The sequence below is a fragment of the Phoenix dactylifera genome, chromosome 11 (assembly GCF_009389715.1).
Source record: "Phoenix dactylifera cultivar Barhee BC4 chromosome 11, palm_55x_up_171113_PBpolish2nd_filt_p, whole genome shotgun sequence".
Lineage (NCBI taxonomy): Eukaryota > Viridiplantae > Streptophyta > Magnoliopsida > Arecales > Arecaceae > Phoenix > Phoenix dactylifera.
The window spans coordinates 12,409,275-12,429,218 of record NC_052402.1 but is presented as its reverse complement, the minus strand read 5'-3'; the positions used below and the strand labels follow the sequence as shown (position 1 = coordinate 12,429,218).

Below are 19,944 nucleotides of genomic sequence, written 5' to 3'. Positions count from 1 at the left end.
ATCACCACATGTCCTTTCATGGATCTAATCATGTAAGAGAAATCTTCATGATGCATAGAAAGGTTATAAAGATCTCTCTCTCTCTTGTTCCTCTCTCCACATCAACACAGAACTATACATGCCTATGTGCATGTGTATACCAAAGGTTCGAGTCAAACATGTTGAACCACCAGGTACCGATTATTGGTATAGAGCAATGGATGAAAAATCTAGAGTGACTGAAGGAATACAGGTTGATTTGGAAATGGGGGTCAAGCAATTGGGAACATCTTGATCGTTTGATGAAGGTAATGGTCCTATCTTAGGATCAACAACTCATGATGAATGAGTGAAACAATTAGCTTCAGCTAGCTACTTGTGGTGGTCATCTTAATATCAATCAATCTGGTGATTTTCTTGGGCCATACTATTTCTGGTTTGATGTTGGACCGCCTAGGTTGCATGTGACTCCACATAGGTCGCGAGTCTTGGCTGCACGGGTCGGAGGTCCCGTACGCACGTGTCTTGGGACATGGCTAGTTTTTGATGGTTAGTTATTTGCCTATTATAGCTAGAAAAGTTTGATGTTAGTAAATTATAGGGAGTTTTGATTTTTGTGAACTTTTTTTTTGAGAATTTTTGATATTATTAGGAAAGTTAGCAGTTAAGGTTCTTCGAGTTAGAATAGGAATTGGAATCCCATATTGGAAAGTTGAAGAAAATGGTCCCCTCGTACTATTTATAAATACCTCTATTGGGGCTCCTCTTGTAATCATCTTTGAGATCTTTGAGTTATTAATTAGTGAGAGTTCTTTTGTGGGTTGTATCCTTCTCTTTATTCTCTCTCTCCTCCCTTTAGTGGATTCCTAGGTTTTGCAAATGAGCGTGTGAGAGCTATATCCTTGGATTGACTGGCTAAGGTGGTACTTTTGGCCTTGGGAGAGGGTAACATGCCTCGGCTCTTCTTCCGATTATCGTCCGCCCCCGTTGAGAGATTATTGGCTTGCAAATCACTGCTACCTTTAGGTTCCAACCCCCTACATTGTTTGTGCCGTAGTGGGGTTTCTACCTTGCCATGATCGATTGTATTGACATATCCATCCTCCAAGTTTTTAGCTCAAGTTCAACACTTCCTTGGTGTTAATTGGTATTAGAGCACGCTTTCGAGGCGCCACCCAAGGAATGCCGAACTGGGCCCAACCGTCCAGCTCGGCCTGTACCGAGTTGACCTGGTAGGAAACTGGGTCGGTTCGGCTTTTGGATCCAGTTTTTGTCCTGAACCAGCCGGAACCGGTCCCGAATCATTTGGAACTGGCTGAAAAAGGTGTGAATTGGACCTTACCGGTGCGAACTGGTGCGAGTCGACCCGATTCTGAACCGACCCCCCTTTTCCTTTGTCCGGTGTTAACATGTTGTTGGGAAGGCCCGAGAAGACCTTCTCAACAACATTTGTAAGCGGCGGAGAATTTTCCACTTTTCTTCTTTCCCACAGGGTCAAAAATCACACCGATTCAATACTCGAGAAGGAAGATTCAAGTCTAAATAAGGTGTGCTTCCTCTTTCCTATCTCATTCCCTCATTTTTTTGGGTTTGAAAAAATAGATCGAAAATTGCAAAATAAGGAAAAATCATGCCAACATTTTCAATTTGGGCTTGATTTTATTATATGTTGTAAATCTATGGACGATCTACATGAAGACATAAAAATTTTGGATTATATATAATTTTTAAAAATTTAAAATATATTTTTAGTTAAAAAATAAAAAAATATTTTAAAAATAAAAATTTAAAAAACTGTAAAATAAGAAGCGTATTTAGGGACATGCAAGCTACTCTCTAGAAAATAAAAAACTTGAATTAATGGTCACCAAATTTTGTTGGAGAGTAGCTTGCATGCCCCTAAATACGCTTCTGATTTTACATTTTTTTTATTTTTTATTTTTTAAATATTTTTTTTATTTTTTAATCCAAAAATATAGTTTTAATTTTTAAATATTATATATAATTCAAAAATTAAAATTTTTTGTGTTATCATGTAGATCGTCCATAAATCTACAACATATAATAAAATTAAGTCCAAATCAAAACTTTTGGGATGATCTTTTCTTACTTTGCAATTTTCGAGCTATTTTTTCAAGCCTCTCCCCCAAAAATGAGAGAATGAGATAGAAAAGAGGAGGCACACACCATTCAGGCTTGGATCTTACTTCTGAAGTGTTGAATCGATGTGATTTTCGCCGTGAGAGAAAAGAAGAAAGGCAAAAAGCTCTCTGCCGCTTAGAAATGATGTTGGAAAGGCTCTCTCAACAAAAAAAAAAGAGGAGAGAGGGCCTGGTTCAGAACTGGGTCTGGTTCGCACTAAGTTCGAATGGAACCGGCCAGTTCTGGCCGGTACGGTTCGGTTCGGACCTTTTCCGACCGGTTTCGGCCAGTACGGAACCGGCTCCGGTCGGTTCGGGGCCGGAACCGACTCCAATGGCTGAACAAACCTTGTTTTCCTCCAAGTCGGCTTGATACAGGCTGAATCGGGTAGTTCGCTTCGGTTTGGCCAGCCTTGGTCCTGTCCCTGCTCTTCTTCTAGTTATCGTCTGCCCCTGTTGAGACCCTATTGGCTTACAAATCACAGCTGACTTTAGGTTCCAACTCCTTACGTTGTTCGTGCCGTAGTGGGGTTTCTACCTCATCATGATTGGTCGCATCGACATATCCATCCTCCTTCGAGTTTTCAGCTTAAGTTCAACACTTCCTCGGCATCATGGTTTTAAAAATAATCATGGTGGTGGATGTAGGACCAAGTGAGAATAACTTAAAAGTCTTAAACAATTATGAATGGTGTAATTAATATTGATTGTTTAGCTAAAGTCTCTGGCTGATGACGTCCTCTCGGTGTGGAATTGTGCCCTGTTTAGTTGTTTAACATTAAATCCACTTAGATGCTACATATGATGTGTTTTTGATAATTGTGAGATCAAGAGCAATATGTGTGCATAGTTTCAGAATTACAACAACATGATGATTGGGTTAGTGAAGGTGGAGGCTCGTGTGGAGCGAAGCTCTTGGAAGTGGTTATGTTATTTAACTTGATGAAGATATGGTGTTAATTGATGAGACACTCATTTTTTACAAAAAAGAGATCAGAAAGTAGACAAAACCGGGGCAGTCCGTTGTCTCCCGTCTTAATGAACATCTTTCTTTACCAACTTGATGCGAAGATGCAAGACTTTAAGTAAAGAAGTGAGCTTTTCTGGTACCGAACGATGATAGGTGGTCGTGGTACAGATATTTGATCTTATTTCATCTTGTCTGAAGACCGGCCTAAGGCTCGAGGAAATTGTTTAGTTAGAAAATCCAACCCGAAAGCACCTGGATCAGACGGGTTCCCGGCGTCCTTCTACGTGGTCCAGTCAGCTCCACTCGGACAAGGAAGTACGGATCATATATAGCTACAGCTGGCCTAGCAGCGTAGCTCCGTTAACTTGGGAATTAGGGTTCTCCTAATCAAGTTACGTGTGCTAAAAACAATAGTGCTTCGCTTTCAGCTCTCTTTTTCTTCATCAACAAGCTGAGCATTGAGGGGATCCATTTGGAGCAAGTCTTGAAAAGAATAGTTTATAATGCTAAGATTCAGTTCGGTGGTGGAACAAATATTAAGCATGTGGAATGCATACAAGTGGGGAAGCATATCTAATAAAATCAGATTGGCTGAATAAAATGGTACTTTTGTAGTGATGACTTATAGAACCTATGAAAGGTGCAAAAATAAGGCTTCAATGTCATAGAGACTAGACCGTCAGCCTTAGGGTGGGCTGTTTGTGCAGTATTGAGACTTATAGGAGCTATATTGAAGTCAAGATTTTCAGTCTCGGTTCTGGACCTTATACTGGTAGCTTACCTATATGTGTTGGGTTTGTATGGTACAGCCCCGGTAATGACATATGTTACATTTCTGGAGGCGAGACAGCAGCTGTTCCATGTACTGGGACATTATTGTATTGAGGCCCATACCATACAAATACCATGTGGGCTTAGTATGTTACGCTTGCTGCTAGCTGGTACGCATCAGTGCAGAAAACCTGGATTAAAGGTCCAAGACTTGTATGGAATTTTAGGCAGCGGGAGTCCAAGACTTCAAAGTTCAAACACATAGAATGAGCATCATGAAGATGAGAATGCTGTGGGGATTTGTGGTAAAACTTGCAAAATAGGGTTGGAATTGCTCCATAAGTTTTTTTAACACCCTCTAGAGGCCTTGACAAGAGCGAGATGAAGATGGGAAAGGGGGAGCTCTAGGGGTAGTAGTAACTTGGATGGAAGTCTAAGAGAGCCTAGATGGGGAAATTTTATGAAGGATTTGATAAGGCTTGCATTTGTAGAGGGAATAGTGCTCAATAGGACTCATAGAAAATGATTCATAAAATTGTGCCTTATGATTTTATGATACTTGTTGGTTATGCTGATAGTATGAAAGATTGCGATATTCGAATATAACCAGTTAACTACATGTGCCTTGCAGAATACAATCGATGAAACATCACTCATGGTATGCCATACCACACCGAACCGGATGGTACGGAGCGTGCTGTACCATACCGGTTCAGTACCGGTATACGGTATGGGGGTCGTATCGACACTCGGTATGCCGAATCGGCTTCCATACTGGGCGTACCGATACAATGATAGGGTGGCACCGGTATAAGTACAAGACCCGATAGTGAGACGACATGTGATCATTGGACGTACAGACTGTTTTTTGCAGTAGGTCGCATATGTCAATGATTGCATGAAAAGCTATATCTAAATTTTGGTTCAAACGTGTTTTTCCATGAGAGTAATGTGGGTATTTCCTTTTTCTTTTATTCTTCTTCTTTCTTTTTCCTTTTATAATTTAATGATCATTAGACTTATATATGATAGGGTTAACTTTGTATAGATATATTCTGGATTGAAGCCAACTTGATCCTGCTTAATATGTTGTGCCTTGGCAAACCTTTTATTGAGTACATCATTTGGTATCTAATACAAGTGATATGTGTGTGTTTGTCCGTCTATTTATCCATCTGTTTGTCTGTCTGTCCTGAATGACATACATACACAATATCTATTATACGTACATAATATCTATGTATATATGCATGTAAATGTATCTGCTTGTGTATACTATTACACTGCATGGAAAGCCTTTAAACCCAGCTTTGCACGGTGTGCATGTCAGTATATTTTTCAGTATAAATGTGAAAGACTGAGAACCCATATCCACCACTCTCCCCACCTCTAAAGCTAGTCCCATCTTTGATAAATACTCCTCACTCAATTCAATTTCTACTTTAAGGGAGAGAAACAAGAGACACACCTTCCAAAGGTCCTGTGTTTAAGGTTATGCAAATGATAAAAAATGCTTTTATTAGTGAGATGGGGAAATTCCAAGCATCCCAACTTACTCTCACATGCATCGCATGCCTGACACTACATACATGCATATATACGTACATGCTCAAATATATACAAGTACATACATGCATATATGTATGTATATCTGTAGATATATCTGTTTGGTTCTGGAATTTAACTAGGGAATAATTGTGTCATTATACTAGATATCATTGATAAACATTAAGTTCACATGATAGGGTAATTTGCTGGTATTGTAAAGTCATGTGGTAGTTCAAATTTTGCATAACTGATCTTTGTTATTTGCACGCCAGAAGCAGGGGTTTCTGAACAAAGAGCAGTGCATTTGCCTATTTGAGGAATTGAACAAGTACAGGTAAGAACTTTTTATTACATATATGGTTATGTTGATCTTTATTTCACTGGCTTTATGCTCCTTTTTTGGGGGTAGAAGACTGTAGGCAAGCTTTATGGTGTTGAGTAGTGGTGAATTTGTTTGCATTTTATTAATGTGTAAGCAGTATATGATAGAGGCTCTAGCTTAACACGGAAGATTAATGTAAGGGACCTATTCAAGAAAGGAGCAAATAGTTTGCTGCCACATAATGAACTGCATATGTTGTTGATCTGTGGTATATTCATACGCAGTTCATCATGTGGCAGCAAACTATTTGCCCTTTTCTTGAAAAGGTCCCTTACATTAATCTTCTGTTCTGAACTAAAATCTCTATCATGCACTCTTTACACATTAACTAGTTCATGTCTACAAATTCGTATTGAACAATGATGGTTTTCAAAACTTGATGAATTTTGGACAGGTATAATGATGTGATGGGCATACCCTAATATTTTCGTGGTACATATGATGAGATACATAACTAAGACAATGTATTTGAAGCATAATACATGCTCCATCCATATACAACATCTCTCAAATTATCCCCTCTTTCTTCCCTCTAAAACTCATATATAAATCTATTTAATTGTTGTACAACCTCAATTCACACATCTTTTTCTGCTGTTTCATCTATATCCCTCTACTGTTCATTTCCCACCTTTATATGAAGGGTTTTTGCTTAATGACCCCTTACAATTGTTAATGCTATGGAAGAAGTCTTCATTGCTTTGATATCTAAGGAACATTCATATTGCAATCTAATTAAAATCAGAATTATATTAAACCCTTTTCAAAGTGGAAATTCAGTTAAAAATTCTTGATTCATAGATTATGACTTTATGAGTAAACCTCTTAATTTTAGTAACTTACATCAGCAATTACCATAATTTTACATCCGACCACCTGAACTTCAATTTCTATTTTAACTCTTCAAGTTGAGCTTGCAGCTTGCTTCTGGTAGGCTTTTTCTAATGTTTTGAGCATTTAGAACAAATGCACCACTGAGATAGAGGAAGGTAAATGTAAAAACTAGTCGTTTGAGAAGTGATTGCTAGCATAATTTTGAGCCAAAAATGGAACAAGTCTAATGGCAGGTTAAAGTACAGAGGCGGGTCTTCATTGTCACTGGCTTTACAATGGCAAGATATAGATAAGGTAGGGAGTCCGATGATGCACATCAGGATTCAATGAAGTTTTCTCTAGTCCTGAGGTGTCAGTACATGGGCTACATCGGCCTCAATCATATCCATTTCTTGTTGCGGGCTTGGTAAGGTGACCCCTTCCAACCAATATAAGTCAAGCTTGTATAGGCTTAAGACCCAGCTTGGTGGCATCCAGACAGTCCTCTGTATGTCTTTACTAAAAGATCTGTTACTTATCATAGGATAAGCAAACTGATGGAGCAGTTTAATGACACCATTAACCAATGATGATGGTGGGAAATAGAGCTAGATGTAGGGGTGGGAATGGAGTTTGACAATCCAATTACAGTATCAGAGTTGGAGCTGCATTTTCTAGTTTGGATCTGGAAAATGCAACTTCCTTATTTATTAAATCAGACTTGGATGCCGTAGAAGTCAGGTTCTTGAGTTCATTGACTTGAGAGATCATTATCTGGCGGACCAAATATTTATTCCTTATTTATTATATGTTGTAGAAGTCAGGTACTCTGACTTGTTTGGCAGAAATATTTAATCCAAGTTTTGATTTTATGATGTACCTCAATGTAGGGTGCACATGATTCAGGTTGGTTTTGGTTGGAGGCTGACTCAGACCTGAAAGTTGAAACCTAACAGTTCTCAGTTTTTGGAACTACAACCCTACCACAATGTTGGAACAAGATTAAGCCAAACAGTGAAGATCAAATTGAATTAGCTCAGTTTTCTCATGTCCATAGAAATTAAATAAATCAGCAACATGATATATTAATTCTTTTGAAGAGAAACTATCAAGGACACAATGAACTATATAACCAACAAGTAGTCTATCTAAAAACAAAAATTAACATAATTAATGAATCTCTGATATAGTATACAATGCATGGAATGCCGTACCGGCCCGTACCGGCCGGTACGGGCCGGTACGTACCGGTCCGGTCCTAGACCGGTACCGGAACGGATAAAAAACCGGTATTTTCCGATTTTTTATCCGAACCGGCCGGTTCGGGCCCGTACCGGCCGGTTCGGGCCCGTACCGGCCGGTTCGGAGCCCGTACCGGCCGGTTCGGGCCTCGTACCGGTGCGAACCGGCCGGTTCGCACTGGTACAATTTTTTTTTTTTTTTTTTAGAACCACAGCGCCGCGTGCTGTGGTTTTTGAAACTACCGCATACCGGCCGGTACGGTACCGGTACCGGTCGGTACGTACCGGACCGGACCGGTACCGTACCGGTCCGGCCGGCCACCGGTACGCCGACCGGTACCGGTACGGCAGACCTTGATACAATGTATACATTATAGATTACTTTGGTTCTGATTAGATTGGGTAACTTGAACTCTTGAGCTGGAGCTGAACTGATCTATTTGGGTTTTTCAAAACAATAACTGATATATGCTTAAACTGAACCCAAACTGACTGTGGATGTGGTTTGACCCAGAACCATGTGCATCCCTACCTGAATGTCTTTGTTTTCAAATGTCGTCGGTCCTTACTTGCTAATATATTCTATATTGCATGTTTTCATTGCATATAGAAGCAAAGTTGACATTTTATATGTTGAGTATTTTACTGTATGATTCATTACAAAATGATTTGTACTACACAACCAAGTCTCACCTGTTAATATGTAATTGTTGTTGGATGACGATTTTTTTGAATTACAGATTGTGCGGAAATTGACATTTTTTAATGTGATTATTGCTGGAGAATGGGAATAGTCCCACATTGGATAGGTTAGGGACTCTAGTTGGCTCAAATACTTGTGGGCTTGTCCACCTACTATCTTAAGCTTCTGGGTTGGATTTAACATGGTATTAGAGCCAGCTGTCCCTCTTGCTTGCTGATCTCTCCATGCTCCCACTAATCGACGTGTCACCCATCCTTTAGGCTCAAGTCTGTCCATTTAGACTCAGCATGTAAGAGGTGGTGTTGGAGAATGGAAGTAGTCCTAGTGTCCTACATTGAATAGGTTAGGACTTAGGACCGTTAGGTACTCTAGTGAGTCTCAAATACTCATGGGCTCTCCACCTACTAGCTTAAGCTTTTGGGTTGAACTTTAACAATTATAAACTAAACAAACTCACTATGCATAATCATCTGGCACTGCAGAACCTACTTTTGTTCATTATGCTAACTGTTCATGATTTACAATTGTTGTACAGAAATACATCGGCACTGATGCTATGTAGCTTTTTTTTTTTTTAAAAAAAAATTTCTTCAGGTCCTTGCCAAAAACTTCTAAGGAAGATTTTGAATTAATATTCAGTGAACTTGATGATAGTGGTGATTTCAAGGTAAAATCTCTTTTTCTCTCCCTCTCTGTCTGTGTGTCTGTCTTTCTTTGCTGCTGTTTCATCTCCCCCTTTATACACACATATGTATGCATTTGTTTGTATGTGCAGTATCTTTGCTTTTGCTTTGCTCTCGTCTACATCATGGGCATTGATTTTTTCCTTTTCATTATTAGGAATCTTTCTTGGCTTGGTAAGCCTACTTGTTAAGAATTGCTGCAATTTGAACTCGTCTTATTAATTGAAGTATTTGGTTATGAATCCAGCACATTTAACATTGCACTGATGCTCTGTATTTAGAATCTTATAATAGTTTCATTTTTTTCATTTTATTATATGTAATTCTGCATGACAGCTTGAAGTAGCACTAATGGTCTCCTTAAGTTGAAAAATGCTTGGAAAATGAGGAATCCCCAAATAGTTTGGCAAGGTTTGGTTGGTTATGGTTTTGGTGAATCTGTGTGAAACTAGTACATGACCAGGGGCTAATGTCCAGAGGCTAATGCCTCTCCATTTGGATTCTGTAAATCCTTCATGCCATGTCTCTATCAAGGGATATATTCTAAGGTATAATAAGTCTATATCATTCCTCAATCCTCAATATTTCATCCAAGATTTGTGATGTTTTGCCTTCATTAGTATTTCCCTTCCACATGTATCCGAGCTCGGAACATTATTATATTAGGTGTTATTGCAAATGAATTTACCACTTGTTTTAGTCTTTGTATTATTGAACTGTCATTACTACTCAGATTTATTTTGTTTACCTTAGTATTCTTTGCACAAACCCATGCTACATATATCCGAGCCATTTGAGATTATCTTTCTGCTCAATGGCATTTTCTTTTTGGGGCATTTGGTTCTGGCAATTAATGTGCTTAAACATGTTTTTCTTTTGAGGTGCAAAGTTTAACTGCAATGTCCTAAATGTTGTTGAAAATTGAAATGGTCATTCATTTTAAACCTCTAACAACTAGTGTTCAAGCTTTTCTCAAACAACTTCCAAAGGGTTCTAACATGTTTAGACATGCCAATTACTAATATACACCTACACTAGTGGAATTGGTATGTTATATCCAATCTTTCATGTGACAGCAAGTCCCATGATGCAGCTTAATTCATATCTTCAAAGAAACGTATCTTTGGTGCTGCACCTGTCCCCATATATGCCATATTATAGCTCTTAAGCATGTATTTATCGATTCCTGCTTAAAAAATGCTGTATTAATGATTTTATGTTTGCTATATTTGGATTTCTATGAGGGAAATTTATTTTGATTTTTATTCCTCTCTCACATGCTTTCAACTTCATGTTTTTGCCCAGATTAATTTGGAAGAATTTACTGATCTCTGCAGTGCAATTGCCCTAAGGTTTCAAAAGGAGCCTTCTGTAAGTCAATGCTCGATGCTGTTAAAAACATGCAATATACCTTTTAAGAATATGACCAGAAAATCAGATTCCATTCACTCTTTCTATTTATTTACCTGTAAGTAGCATGCTCTCAACTGCTAGATAAAAATCTAATCTCTAATCCTGGGTGTATGTTGGACATTGCAGCCTTCATGGTTTGAAAACTGCCCATCATTTTACCATTCACCTCCGTGCAAGAATTTGAAAGCTTTTGTGCGCAGCCCCATGTTTGGATATATTATAGTTTTTGTACTTGTTCTCAATCTAGTTGCTGTTGTTATTGAAACAACGGTAAGATTAATGCAACATTGAGCTCTTTGTGTAAATTTATCACGATAATTTTTCCTATTACTTTGTGCTATCTTTCTTAGCTATCCTCCTATTCTGTTAATCATGATCTGCAATACTTAAAATGTTGAAAAAAATAAAAATTCAAATATTTTAGAGGTTTTTTTCATAGTATGTCAGATGATCACAAAAGCAGAAACATTAATAACAAATTCAGATTTTTTGGGTTATAGTTCATGAATGCTTGGTTGAATTCTAATGAAATACATGTCGTGATCAATGATGTTGACTCTTGCTTTATATTATTTGATATGTATTATGCACTATTTATATTGATAATGCCCATGTCCACCCCACTCAATGCATGGTGGTAGATGTTGATCATGACAAATAGTGTGGGCTCTCTGTTGATGTAGCCTGTCATCAATTATGCATTTGTGTTGTGATCAAGGTTCTCGATCTTGGTATTAGTATTGTACATGTTTGGTACTAGTTTGGTACGGTACTGTAACAATATTCGATATGTACAATGTATCGGTATGATAGTTGTTTATCTTTTCTTTTTTTATTTTTAATTCTTTGGTTATGGTTATTTTAGGATTTAGGGATCTTCAAAATATGATTTTAATGTTGTTTATTGTTATTTTATTTCATATTGGCCCTGAGACTGTATGATTGCTTGATGGATTTATTTGTAATGAATAAAAATAAATATATAGTTTTTACTAAAATGCATATATATTTAAAATACAAAAAACTATACCAATATCTAGTCCCTTGTGGAGTGTCTATGTTGCTTGTAGATCTTGGGATCACATTCATAGTTGATACCTTGGACTTGACTCCAATCTAGAAACCAAAGTCCGTCGTACCGGTGGCGGCTCGAACCGATACTGTACCGGTTCCGGATTCAATGCTGATCCCTCTCTCCCTCCCTCTTCCCCTTCTCTCTCTCTCTTTTCCTCTCTCCCCCGTCCTCTACTGTGTCGGTACAGGCCTGGCATGGCATGGTGTGGGCCCGTACCGACTCGTTTCACCGGACAACCGATATGGTGCCCTGTACTGGTTCCACCGACATTGGGTGCAAGTGTCCTAAATAGTGGCTTGTCACTAACCCTTCTACATGTCTCGTTTCTTTGCCACTAACCCTTGAGTTTTAGTTAGAGTGCCGTTCTTAGATGTTGGTTGATCATATGTTGCTGACTATGTAAGAAAAAAATCAACTCTATTTTAGCAGGATTTTTTTTCCATTTTAGCATGACGAGGAGATATACATTCAACTAATTTTGATCATATTTTGATTTAGACAATGCATACTGAAAAATTTATAAATTACAGGCAAAACATTGGACTCAAGTAAGGAACAAGTAGATGAACAGTACATTGTACAATGAACAAACAGTTTGTATTTAGGCAGGAAATTCAAAATCTGATATGTAATTGTTGTGAAGTGAAATGACTTGCAACTTGAACTGCTTTGGAGTCGAGCCAGTACCATATGCTTTTGTTTATGTATCTTTCATCCAATTGATGTCTGAGATTTGATAATTCTGAATTTATTTTTCATAAGGACAATATAAGAGTCTATGTGCCAAAGATAAGGTATGTCTTTATATTATATGCATCCATACTTTGTTGTGCTTCTATTGTTGGTTCTTCATTTGTTCCATTTCAATGGCCAATTATCACATGCTTGTCTCACCATCATCTGGAGTTTAAAGTAGAATTTAAGATCTAGCTTCAGTGACAACATATTTTGCCATTGTTGGTGATAATTTTTCCTATAATGTTAAATTGATTAAATTTGCTTTTTGCAGCTTGATATAGAGAACAGTTCTGCGCAGAAAATTTGGCAGGAAGTGGAGTTTTTCTTTGGTAGGGATTCGATAGACTTATTAATTGTCATTTCATCATGCGAAAGCCCAAAACAAAGTTCTTAGTTGGGCAATTCAAGTTGTCATTATAGTTTCCTAATCTACTTTCAAATGAGATGTATGATCAGTAGTAAGGTCCGTTGTACCGACCGTACCGACGTACCGGTGGGCACCAGTACCGATACCATACCAAACCAAACCAGTACCGTACCGGTTTGGCTGGTTCGGACAAAAAGCCAAAAAAAAATTGAGATCGGTACGGGCCGGTTGGTACGGGCCGGTACCAGTTCGGTATGGGTCGGTACGGACCGATACTAACTGGTACGGATTGCGAATAGTCGGAATCGAAAAATATAGCTGTACCGTACCGGTTCCGTCCGGTACCGGTACGTACCGATCAGTACGGCAGACCATGATTAGTACTATATAGAATATTTCGAGCCATCATGGATAAGAATCAGAAAAAATAATGAATAAAAATGCTTCAAGCCTTCAACCTAAAAGCGTGAATTTTCAGGCATTACCTCAGAACGAACCAATTCACTTAAAAAAGTAGCAAATCATGATTCATGGAATACAAATCTTAAGGCCACCCCTGATGCCAATGAGCAAGGTAAGTTTGTCCTGAACTAATGTAAGGGACTATTTGGATAGGCCTGGATCCATAAGAATGTGAGGGACCTAGACCAATGGCCCGTGCTAGACTTGATCAGGTATTAGGATGCCCGATCTAAAGGTCCAGCGTCTGTCCAGAACCATGTGATCCTGATGGATGATTAAAAAGACCTCTCGAGGTCTCTTTTTTTGTGTCCTGTGATTGTCAAGTTGTGCTCCCTCCTTTCTATTCTATGGCACCCCTCTATGAGGCCGTTTCCTCATCTCCAACGAGGACATCACCATCGCCCTTCCTCTCCTTCAACGGCAACCCTATTTGACCATCGTCGGAGCATCCCCCACCGCCATCCACCTGTTGGCCCCCGCCTCTCTCTGCCACTCTCTATGTGGTGGCCATCCCTCACTGGTCACCACTGTCCGTCACTCTCCCATCACCATCCACCCCTCATGTTCTCTCTCTCTAGTATCCCTTCCCCACCACAGTCCGACCCTCGCTGCCACCATCCACCCCTCCCTCCCTATGTCCTCCTCTTACCCCCCTCTCTTGCGTATGCTTGCGTGTGCCCCTCCCTCTCCATAGTCCGACCCTCCCCCACCACCATATGTTGTCCATTGGTCCTCTACTAAGAAGAGTACTTTGTATTTTTTTTATGGATTTGTATCTGTATTTTTTTGGGTTGATTAAAAAGATCTGAAAATCTGAACCCCATCTAATGCGGTGTATGTCCTAACTACCCAAATAAGCCCCAAAGAAGTCTGCATTTCAGTTAGGACTGAGGTGGCAAAATCCTTAGTTTTTCAAAAAGTATTCATGTTCCTTCATTGCTATGTTGTTTACCTTTCTTTCTTAGTTTTATATGTCCAGTATGTAAAAATCAACTGTTAAAGGACCTCCTGAGCAAATTTTACTTGTATTTACTTGAAAACTTCTGTAATTTGACACGTGGTGGTGTAGTTACCTTTTGAACTTTAAAAATTTTGCAAATCCTCTAGGCAGGGATATAACTGCTGCTGGCATAGGGCACATTGGTGAGTGGTCATCATGGCACATGCTGTTCCATGCCGGCCTGCATGCTGAGCCAAAATAAAAATATTAAAAAATAATTAAAAATTAAAAAACACCTTATCAAGTAAAATATTCTAAAAAATGATTTAAATAGGTGATGCCTAACCCATTTTCAGTTCCAATATCTAGCCATGCCTAACACCCTGTTTCTGGGTTTTATTATGGATCTTTTGAAGAACACATTTTTGCATAATATCTAGCAATAAAGTGAGTGACATTGATAATGAAGATAGAATGATAAATCACATTATATTGGTGGAGTTCCTGGACAATTCTATAACATCTTCCTTTTCCTCTCTTCACAGAGATTTTCTTTGGGTATTGTACGTTCTGCATAAAAATAATACCTTTTTGTTCTTGGTTTTTTCAATTGTTTCCCATCTTAATTCTTCTAACAGACTCACTAATGACACCTCCTATCTTTTCAAAATAAAGATATTTGATCAATTCACGACTATATTTATTTTTTATGTGAAAACTTCTAAGTAGCTTGGTTGTTATTTAGCCTTTAAAGTTGAGGTGTGGACATGTAGCAGAGCATTATGGTAAATAAGGTTATCCAAAACAAATCATTTGCTTCATGAAGATTCAGAAGAAACTGGTTTATAAATCAGGCATGTAGGCCATAAATCTAATGCTGATTTCCTCCAAAATTGCGTAATAGAATTCTAACGGAATTATTTTTTCAATTTGCAAGATGAAATAAATAAATATTAGTAGCTATGATATAACTTCATATTGTGTTTCTTTCACATCATGTAATGCTATTTATATCTTTTTACAATTAAACTGCTACAAATGCTTTATGTGCTGAGTAAATCACATTTTCTTTATGATACATGCTAGATAAGAATTAATACATAACACAAACCGAAATTGTTTTTAGTTTTTAACTAAATTATGAAATTTTACTCATTATTTGATTTACATTCTGCTTTTATTGATGGAGTATATTTCTATCAACGGGTCTAGGATATTGATTGTTTTGTTATTCATGTTCATTTAGTGCAGATTATCTACATATCATCTCAATCTTATAGAGTATTTTGTTTGCATTGACCATAGGTTCTTTTTCAGAAGAATTAAAAAAAACAAATTTTGAAGTTGGCTTTTCAATTCTATAGTTATATAATTTCACATATTTGCCATGCAATATTTCAATCATGTCTATGTTGGACACTAATTAAATCTTTAATATCCTATAGGGTGGATTTATGTGTTAGAGATGGCTTTGAAAATATTTTCATTTGGATTTGGTGCTTACTGGTTGGAAGGCCAAAATCAGTTTGATTTTGTGATCACATGGATAATAGGTAAGCTCAAACTGACTTGGCATATCAAATATTACTATTTCTTTATTTTTTTTAAAGGTACCAAGGACTGTTTTTGTTGTGCATGCAATTAAAAACTTGCTCCTGTGCATCAGATCAATTTACATATTTTTTTTACTATTATTAGGTTTTAAATCTCTGGGATAGGGCCGTCACAGTTTGCCTATGGAACAGGATGTGCCACCATCCCGAAACTTGGGATAGGAAATGCCCCAAGATGTGCCGATTGGGACTCTAGGACAATGGCGGGCGGTCCTATCCCGACACTTGAGATAGTACCCTATCCCAGTGTCCCTCAAAACATCCCACTGAAATTTGAGACCATGATCGTAACCACCAATCTTGTCCCAACTAATGTGGTCGCCTCTATGCATTCTTATTTGTTGAATATTTGAACTACCTCTAATGGCAATTTGAGCATTTTGGATATCCTGTCATAGCCTCCATCCATGTAACCTTAGGCCTTCTCCTTCCTTTGTTGCATCCTTAAATTAAAGGACCTATTCTTGCTGGATCCCTTCAGATCTTTGTTGTACATCCCCATACTATCTTATTCTATTCTCCATCTCTTTGTCCTTAGTTTGTGCAACTCCTGGAATCTCTAATATGTATTCATTTGTCACATCATCCTTTCATCTTCTACCACACATCTCAATACTCTTGTTTCTGTGACACTTGTTTTCTTGGATCTTTTTTTATGATTCAACGTTCCAAGCCATACAACATTTTAGGCCCTATTGGTATTCTTCAAAATTTTCCTTTAAATCACATATATGCATCAATCACATTTCCTAGAAGCACCTCTATGCTTCATCCAACTAGCTCTAATTCTATAACATATGTTTTCATCTATATCTCCATTATTTTGTATCATAGATCCTAAATAATGAAAGTGATTACTTTGTTGTATATTTTGTCCATCAAATGGAATCGTGGTCTCATCTTCATTTCCATATTCACTAAAACCTGTCAATGATTAGATCTAAATCCCTCTTCAATTTAAAATCTTCACTGATCATTGCATGTACTTGTGTACCATCATAATCCTATCAACTTGTCATTCATTAGTAATCCTCTCTCCTCTCTTGTTTTTTCAGGGGAGGGAGGATCTGTCAGTTGCCTATGGATGACTCTTTTGAGTTTTGAAATTTGTTGTGTGAATTTTCTTAGGAAACGAATATATACAAATCATATAGCATGATTTGAACCCTCAAACTTCTGTGTTTACATCGTGCAAAAGCATCTTAATGCAGGAGAATATGAGGGATCGATTGTTCTCCTTTAACTTAGTGACTGTATAAATAACTTTGAGTGTATTTACTTGTAGGTTTTTGAATCTAATTATTGTAGCAATGTGCTTAACTAAGCTAGTGCATTCCTTTAGAGAAATGTTATGCATTGTAATCTCTGTTCAGTGCATGTTTCTGGAGGTATGCATAATGTTACATTATACTTGTTGCTGCTTTAATCTTTTCATTCATTGTTTTTTCATCAAACATCATGCTCAAATATTTATGTACAGTTCTGGTATTTGATTGATGAACTACGTTGATGGATGTAATTCATGTTGCAGTTATTGGAGAGAGTCTGACCTTTTTCTTCCCAAATCAGCTTCCTTTTCTTTCAAATGGAGAGTGGTAATGTTTTTCTCACTCCATGGTAACTCAAGTATAATCTTTATTATATAAATGAGTGAGATGCATTAGATTAATACAAATGGTATCCCTAACTCCATGTACAATTAGTTGACCAAATAAATTAGATTATTCGTCCCATGCTAATTCAGTAAGTGGTGGTTATCCAGTCATTCTGCAGCTCTTAGATTTGTGTGCAATAACAAGAGCCATCATTGAAAAACATATTCATCACCAAAGTAAGCTAGTAATGGAAGAGACTAAGGTCTTCTGAACAAAATTGTCGAACTTTAAAGGGAAACCAGTTCATTTATTTTATTATAAAAAGATTTTTTTTTTTTTTTTTTGGGTGGGGGGAGAAAAGAATTGAAATGGTCATACGAAGGACTTGCTGAGTAATATCTTATGTATTCCCATTTCCCAAGTTACTGGTGTTATTTAGAGTAGGCAAACATGTCATGATTGGTGAGTTGATAACTTTTGGAACCAAGGTTTTCCATCTCAGTACTGGACTTGTATCGGTTCCACCCTATTACAATGTCGGTATACGGTACAATATGAGACAACGAGGCATACTGAGTGTTGGTATGGTACAAGATTGCGTACTGGTTCGGTACGGCAAACTTTATTTGGAACTACTTCTTGACAAGGGCATAACGATCGCGTACTCTACATCCTAGATCCATCACTTTTACGGATTTGGGATTGATGAGAGAAAGGTAGACTGGTTACGGCTATGATGATAAAAGAGTTTGTTAATGAAAAAAGATTTCTTTAGATAGTAAATAAGAATTTTTTGAACTAAGAGGTCTAGAGGAAGCAAGTTGAAACTGGAGGAGCAAGTGTTAGAATGAATATAAAATCTCATTAGGGAATCCATATGATATATGCAGGATGCCGCACTATTTTTACATTGAAATTTGTACAAACATGAGGGTTCTCTGTCTTCACCCTTCCAAAAGGTGGGCATGGAGAATAAGAGCATGAAGTTGAAGGAGAACAGTTCTGAAGAATTGTGACTGTGCATACTGCATACCCTCCTATTCTGCTTTTTTATCCATTTCCATGTTCTTCCTTTTCATGTCTGTTTCTCTCTTCTTCTAGTTGGACTCAAAAGTCATCCTCATGCCTCTCCTTAGAAATGTAACAGTCATTTTAAAAATTTTAAAGATTCTGACTAGACAAGGGAACCTATCTTCATGGTTTGCTGCAATATATTGGTAGTTTCATCACTTTTGTTTTTGGGAGGTGGGGGCGGGCGGCAGGGGTTGTGGTTAGATGCACATATCAATGCTTTTATACACATTTGACCATAAGATGTTCTCGGTCAAGAGGAGGTGGTTGTGTCTTGTGTGTAGGGACTAGGGATCAAACCTTGTATTTATCCCTTTTCCTTTAAGGAAAATGTTGGGCTTTGCTATATCATTTTTAAAATCATATAGAGATCTATTCCTGCTCTTGTACTGGAATGGGAGATATCTTGCTTCTCTCCAATCCAGGTACCATTGTTTTGTTGCTAGTGTGAGAACAATTTACCTTTGTTTTGACATAGAAATGATAAGTAGTGGACAAAATAATTCCTTCTCTGTGCGTAATAATCTGGTCAGCATATCAAAATGAATGGAACTATCTCCAATGGCCAAAATTTGTCAAGCTTTTCCACACTGTTAAAGGAAACATGGACAGTTGAAGGAACATCCAAATTTTATACATAGTAAATTTTTTTAATTGAATGAAGAAACCTCTCAAGTTAGGAGTATCCTTTTCAACAATGTGATATTCTCTTATGTACTGTCTTAGAAAATTTCGTTAACTCAATAAGGCAGAAAGAGCCTTTGTGAACTGTGGATTAAAGTGCTGTTTGGCACTTGTGATGAGGCATGAGAAAGTGTCATACCACTGCCTTAGTGGCACGTGGCAGTGATACCATACCAATTGTATGCCAGTGCTTGGCATGTAGCCATGCCAATGCATGCCAAGCACTAGGCTTGCATCGTACAACACTTACAGGCCATGCTAGTGCTGCGCTGGCAGGCCATAACATGGTATGTATTGTGCCAATGGCAAGGTGGCACACCATTGGCATAGAATACATCGACAGATATTAATACTGTAGCAACTGAATAAGGATGTGTGGAAGTTAAATGCCTCTCAGTAACGAATTTGATTTGGCACATGCAGCAAAAAGAATTCCAGTGAAATTAAATTCTGGCCAGGATTAGTTCCAATGTCATCCACACCTTTGGAAAACATATCATCTCTTTGGAGGACCAATAGCGAAGGTGATGGAAGGGCGCTGAGCCGCTGATGATTATCCTTGTATGATGTGGCTCATTCGATTATTCTTGTATGATGTGGCTCTTGTTTATTTCATCTGATTCCCTTTCTCGTAATTTCAAGTCCGCTGCTTTTTTCATTTTATCTTATATCTGCTCGACTCTTTGGGAAGCTTTCTCAAATCTTGATTGTTAAAAGAATATGATGAATGAGATGGAAGCACTTCACAAAAAATG

The 19,944-nt window shown here is 37.9% G+C and overlaps 1 protein-coding gene across 9 annotated transcripts in view; it reads left to right on the top strand.

Moving 5' to 3' along the window:
• Positions 1-19,944, top strand: part of LOC103709501 (two pore calcium channel protein 1) — a 49,424-nt gene that overhangs the window by 10,308 nt on the left and 19,172 nt on the right. For 8 of the 9 annotated variants that reach the window (XR_604464.4, XR_604465.4, XR_005513901.1 and 5 more), the window contains exons 10-16: positions 5,682-5,743; positions 9,143-9,215; positions 10,537-10,602; positions 10,771-10,914; positions 12,729-12,786; positions 15,672-15,779; positions 17,371-17,434. Coding sequence is in view for 6 of the 9 variants with exons in the window: in XM_008794880.4 (XP_008793102.1) it covers positions 5,682-5,743; positions 9,143-9,215; positions 10,537-10,602; positions 10,771-10,914; positions 12,729-12,786; positions 15,672-15,779; positions 17,371-17,434 (575 nt within the window). In the remaining 3 variants the exon portion in view is untranslated. The remainder of the gene's footprint in view (positions 1-5,681; positions 5,744-9,142; positions 9,216-10,536; positions 10,603-10,770; positions 10,915-12,728; positions 12,787-15,671; positions 15,780-17,370; positions 17,435-19,944) is intronic. The other variant, XM_008794878.4, reaches the window with a different exon arrangement.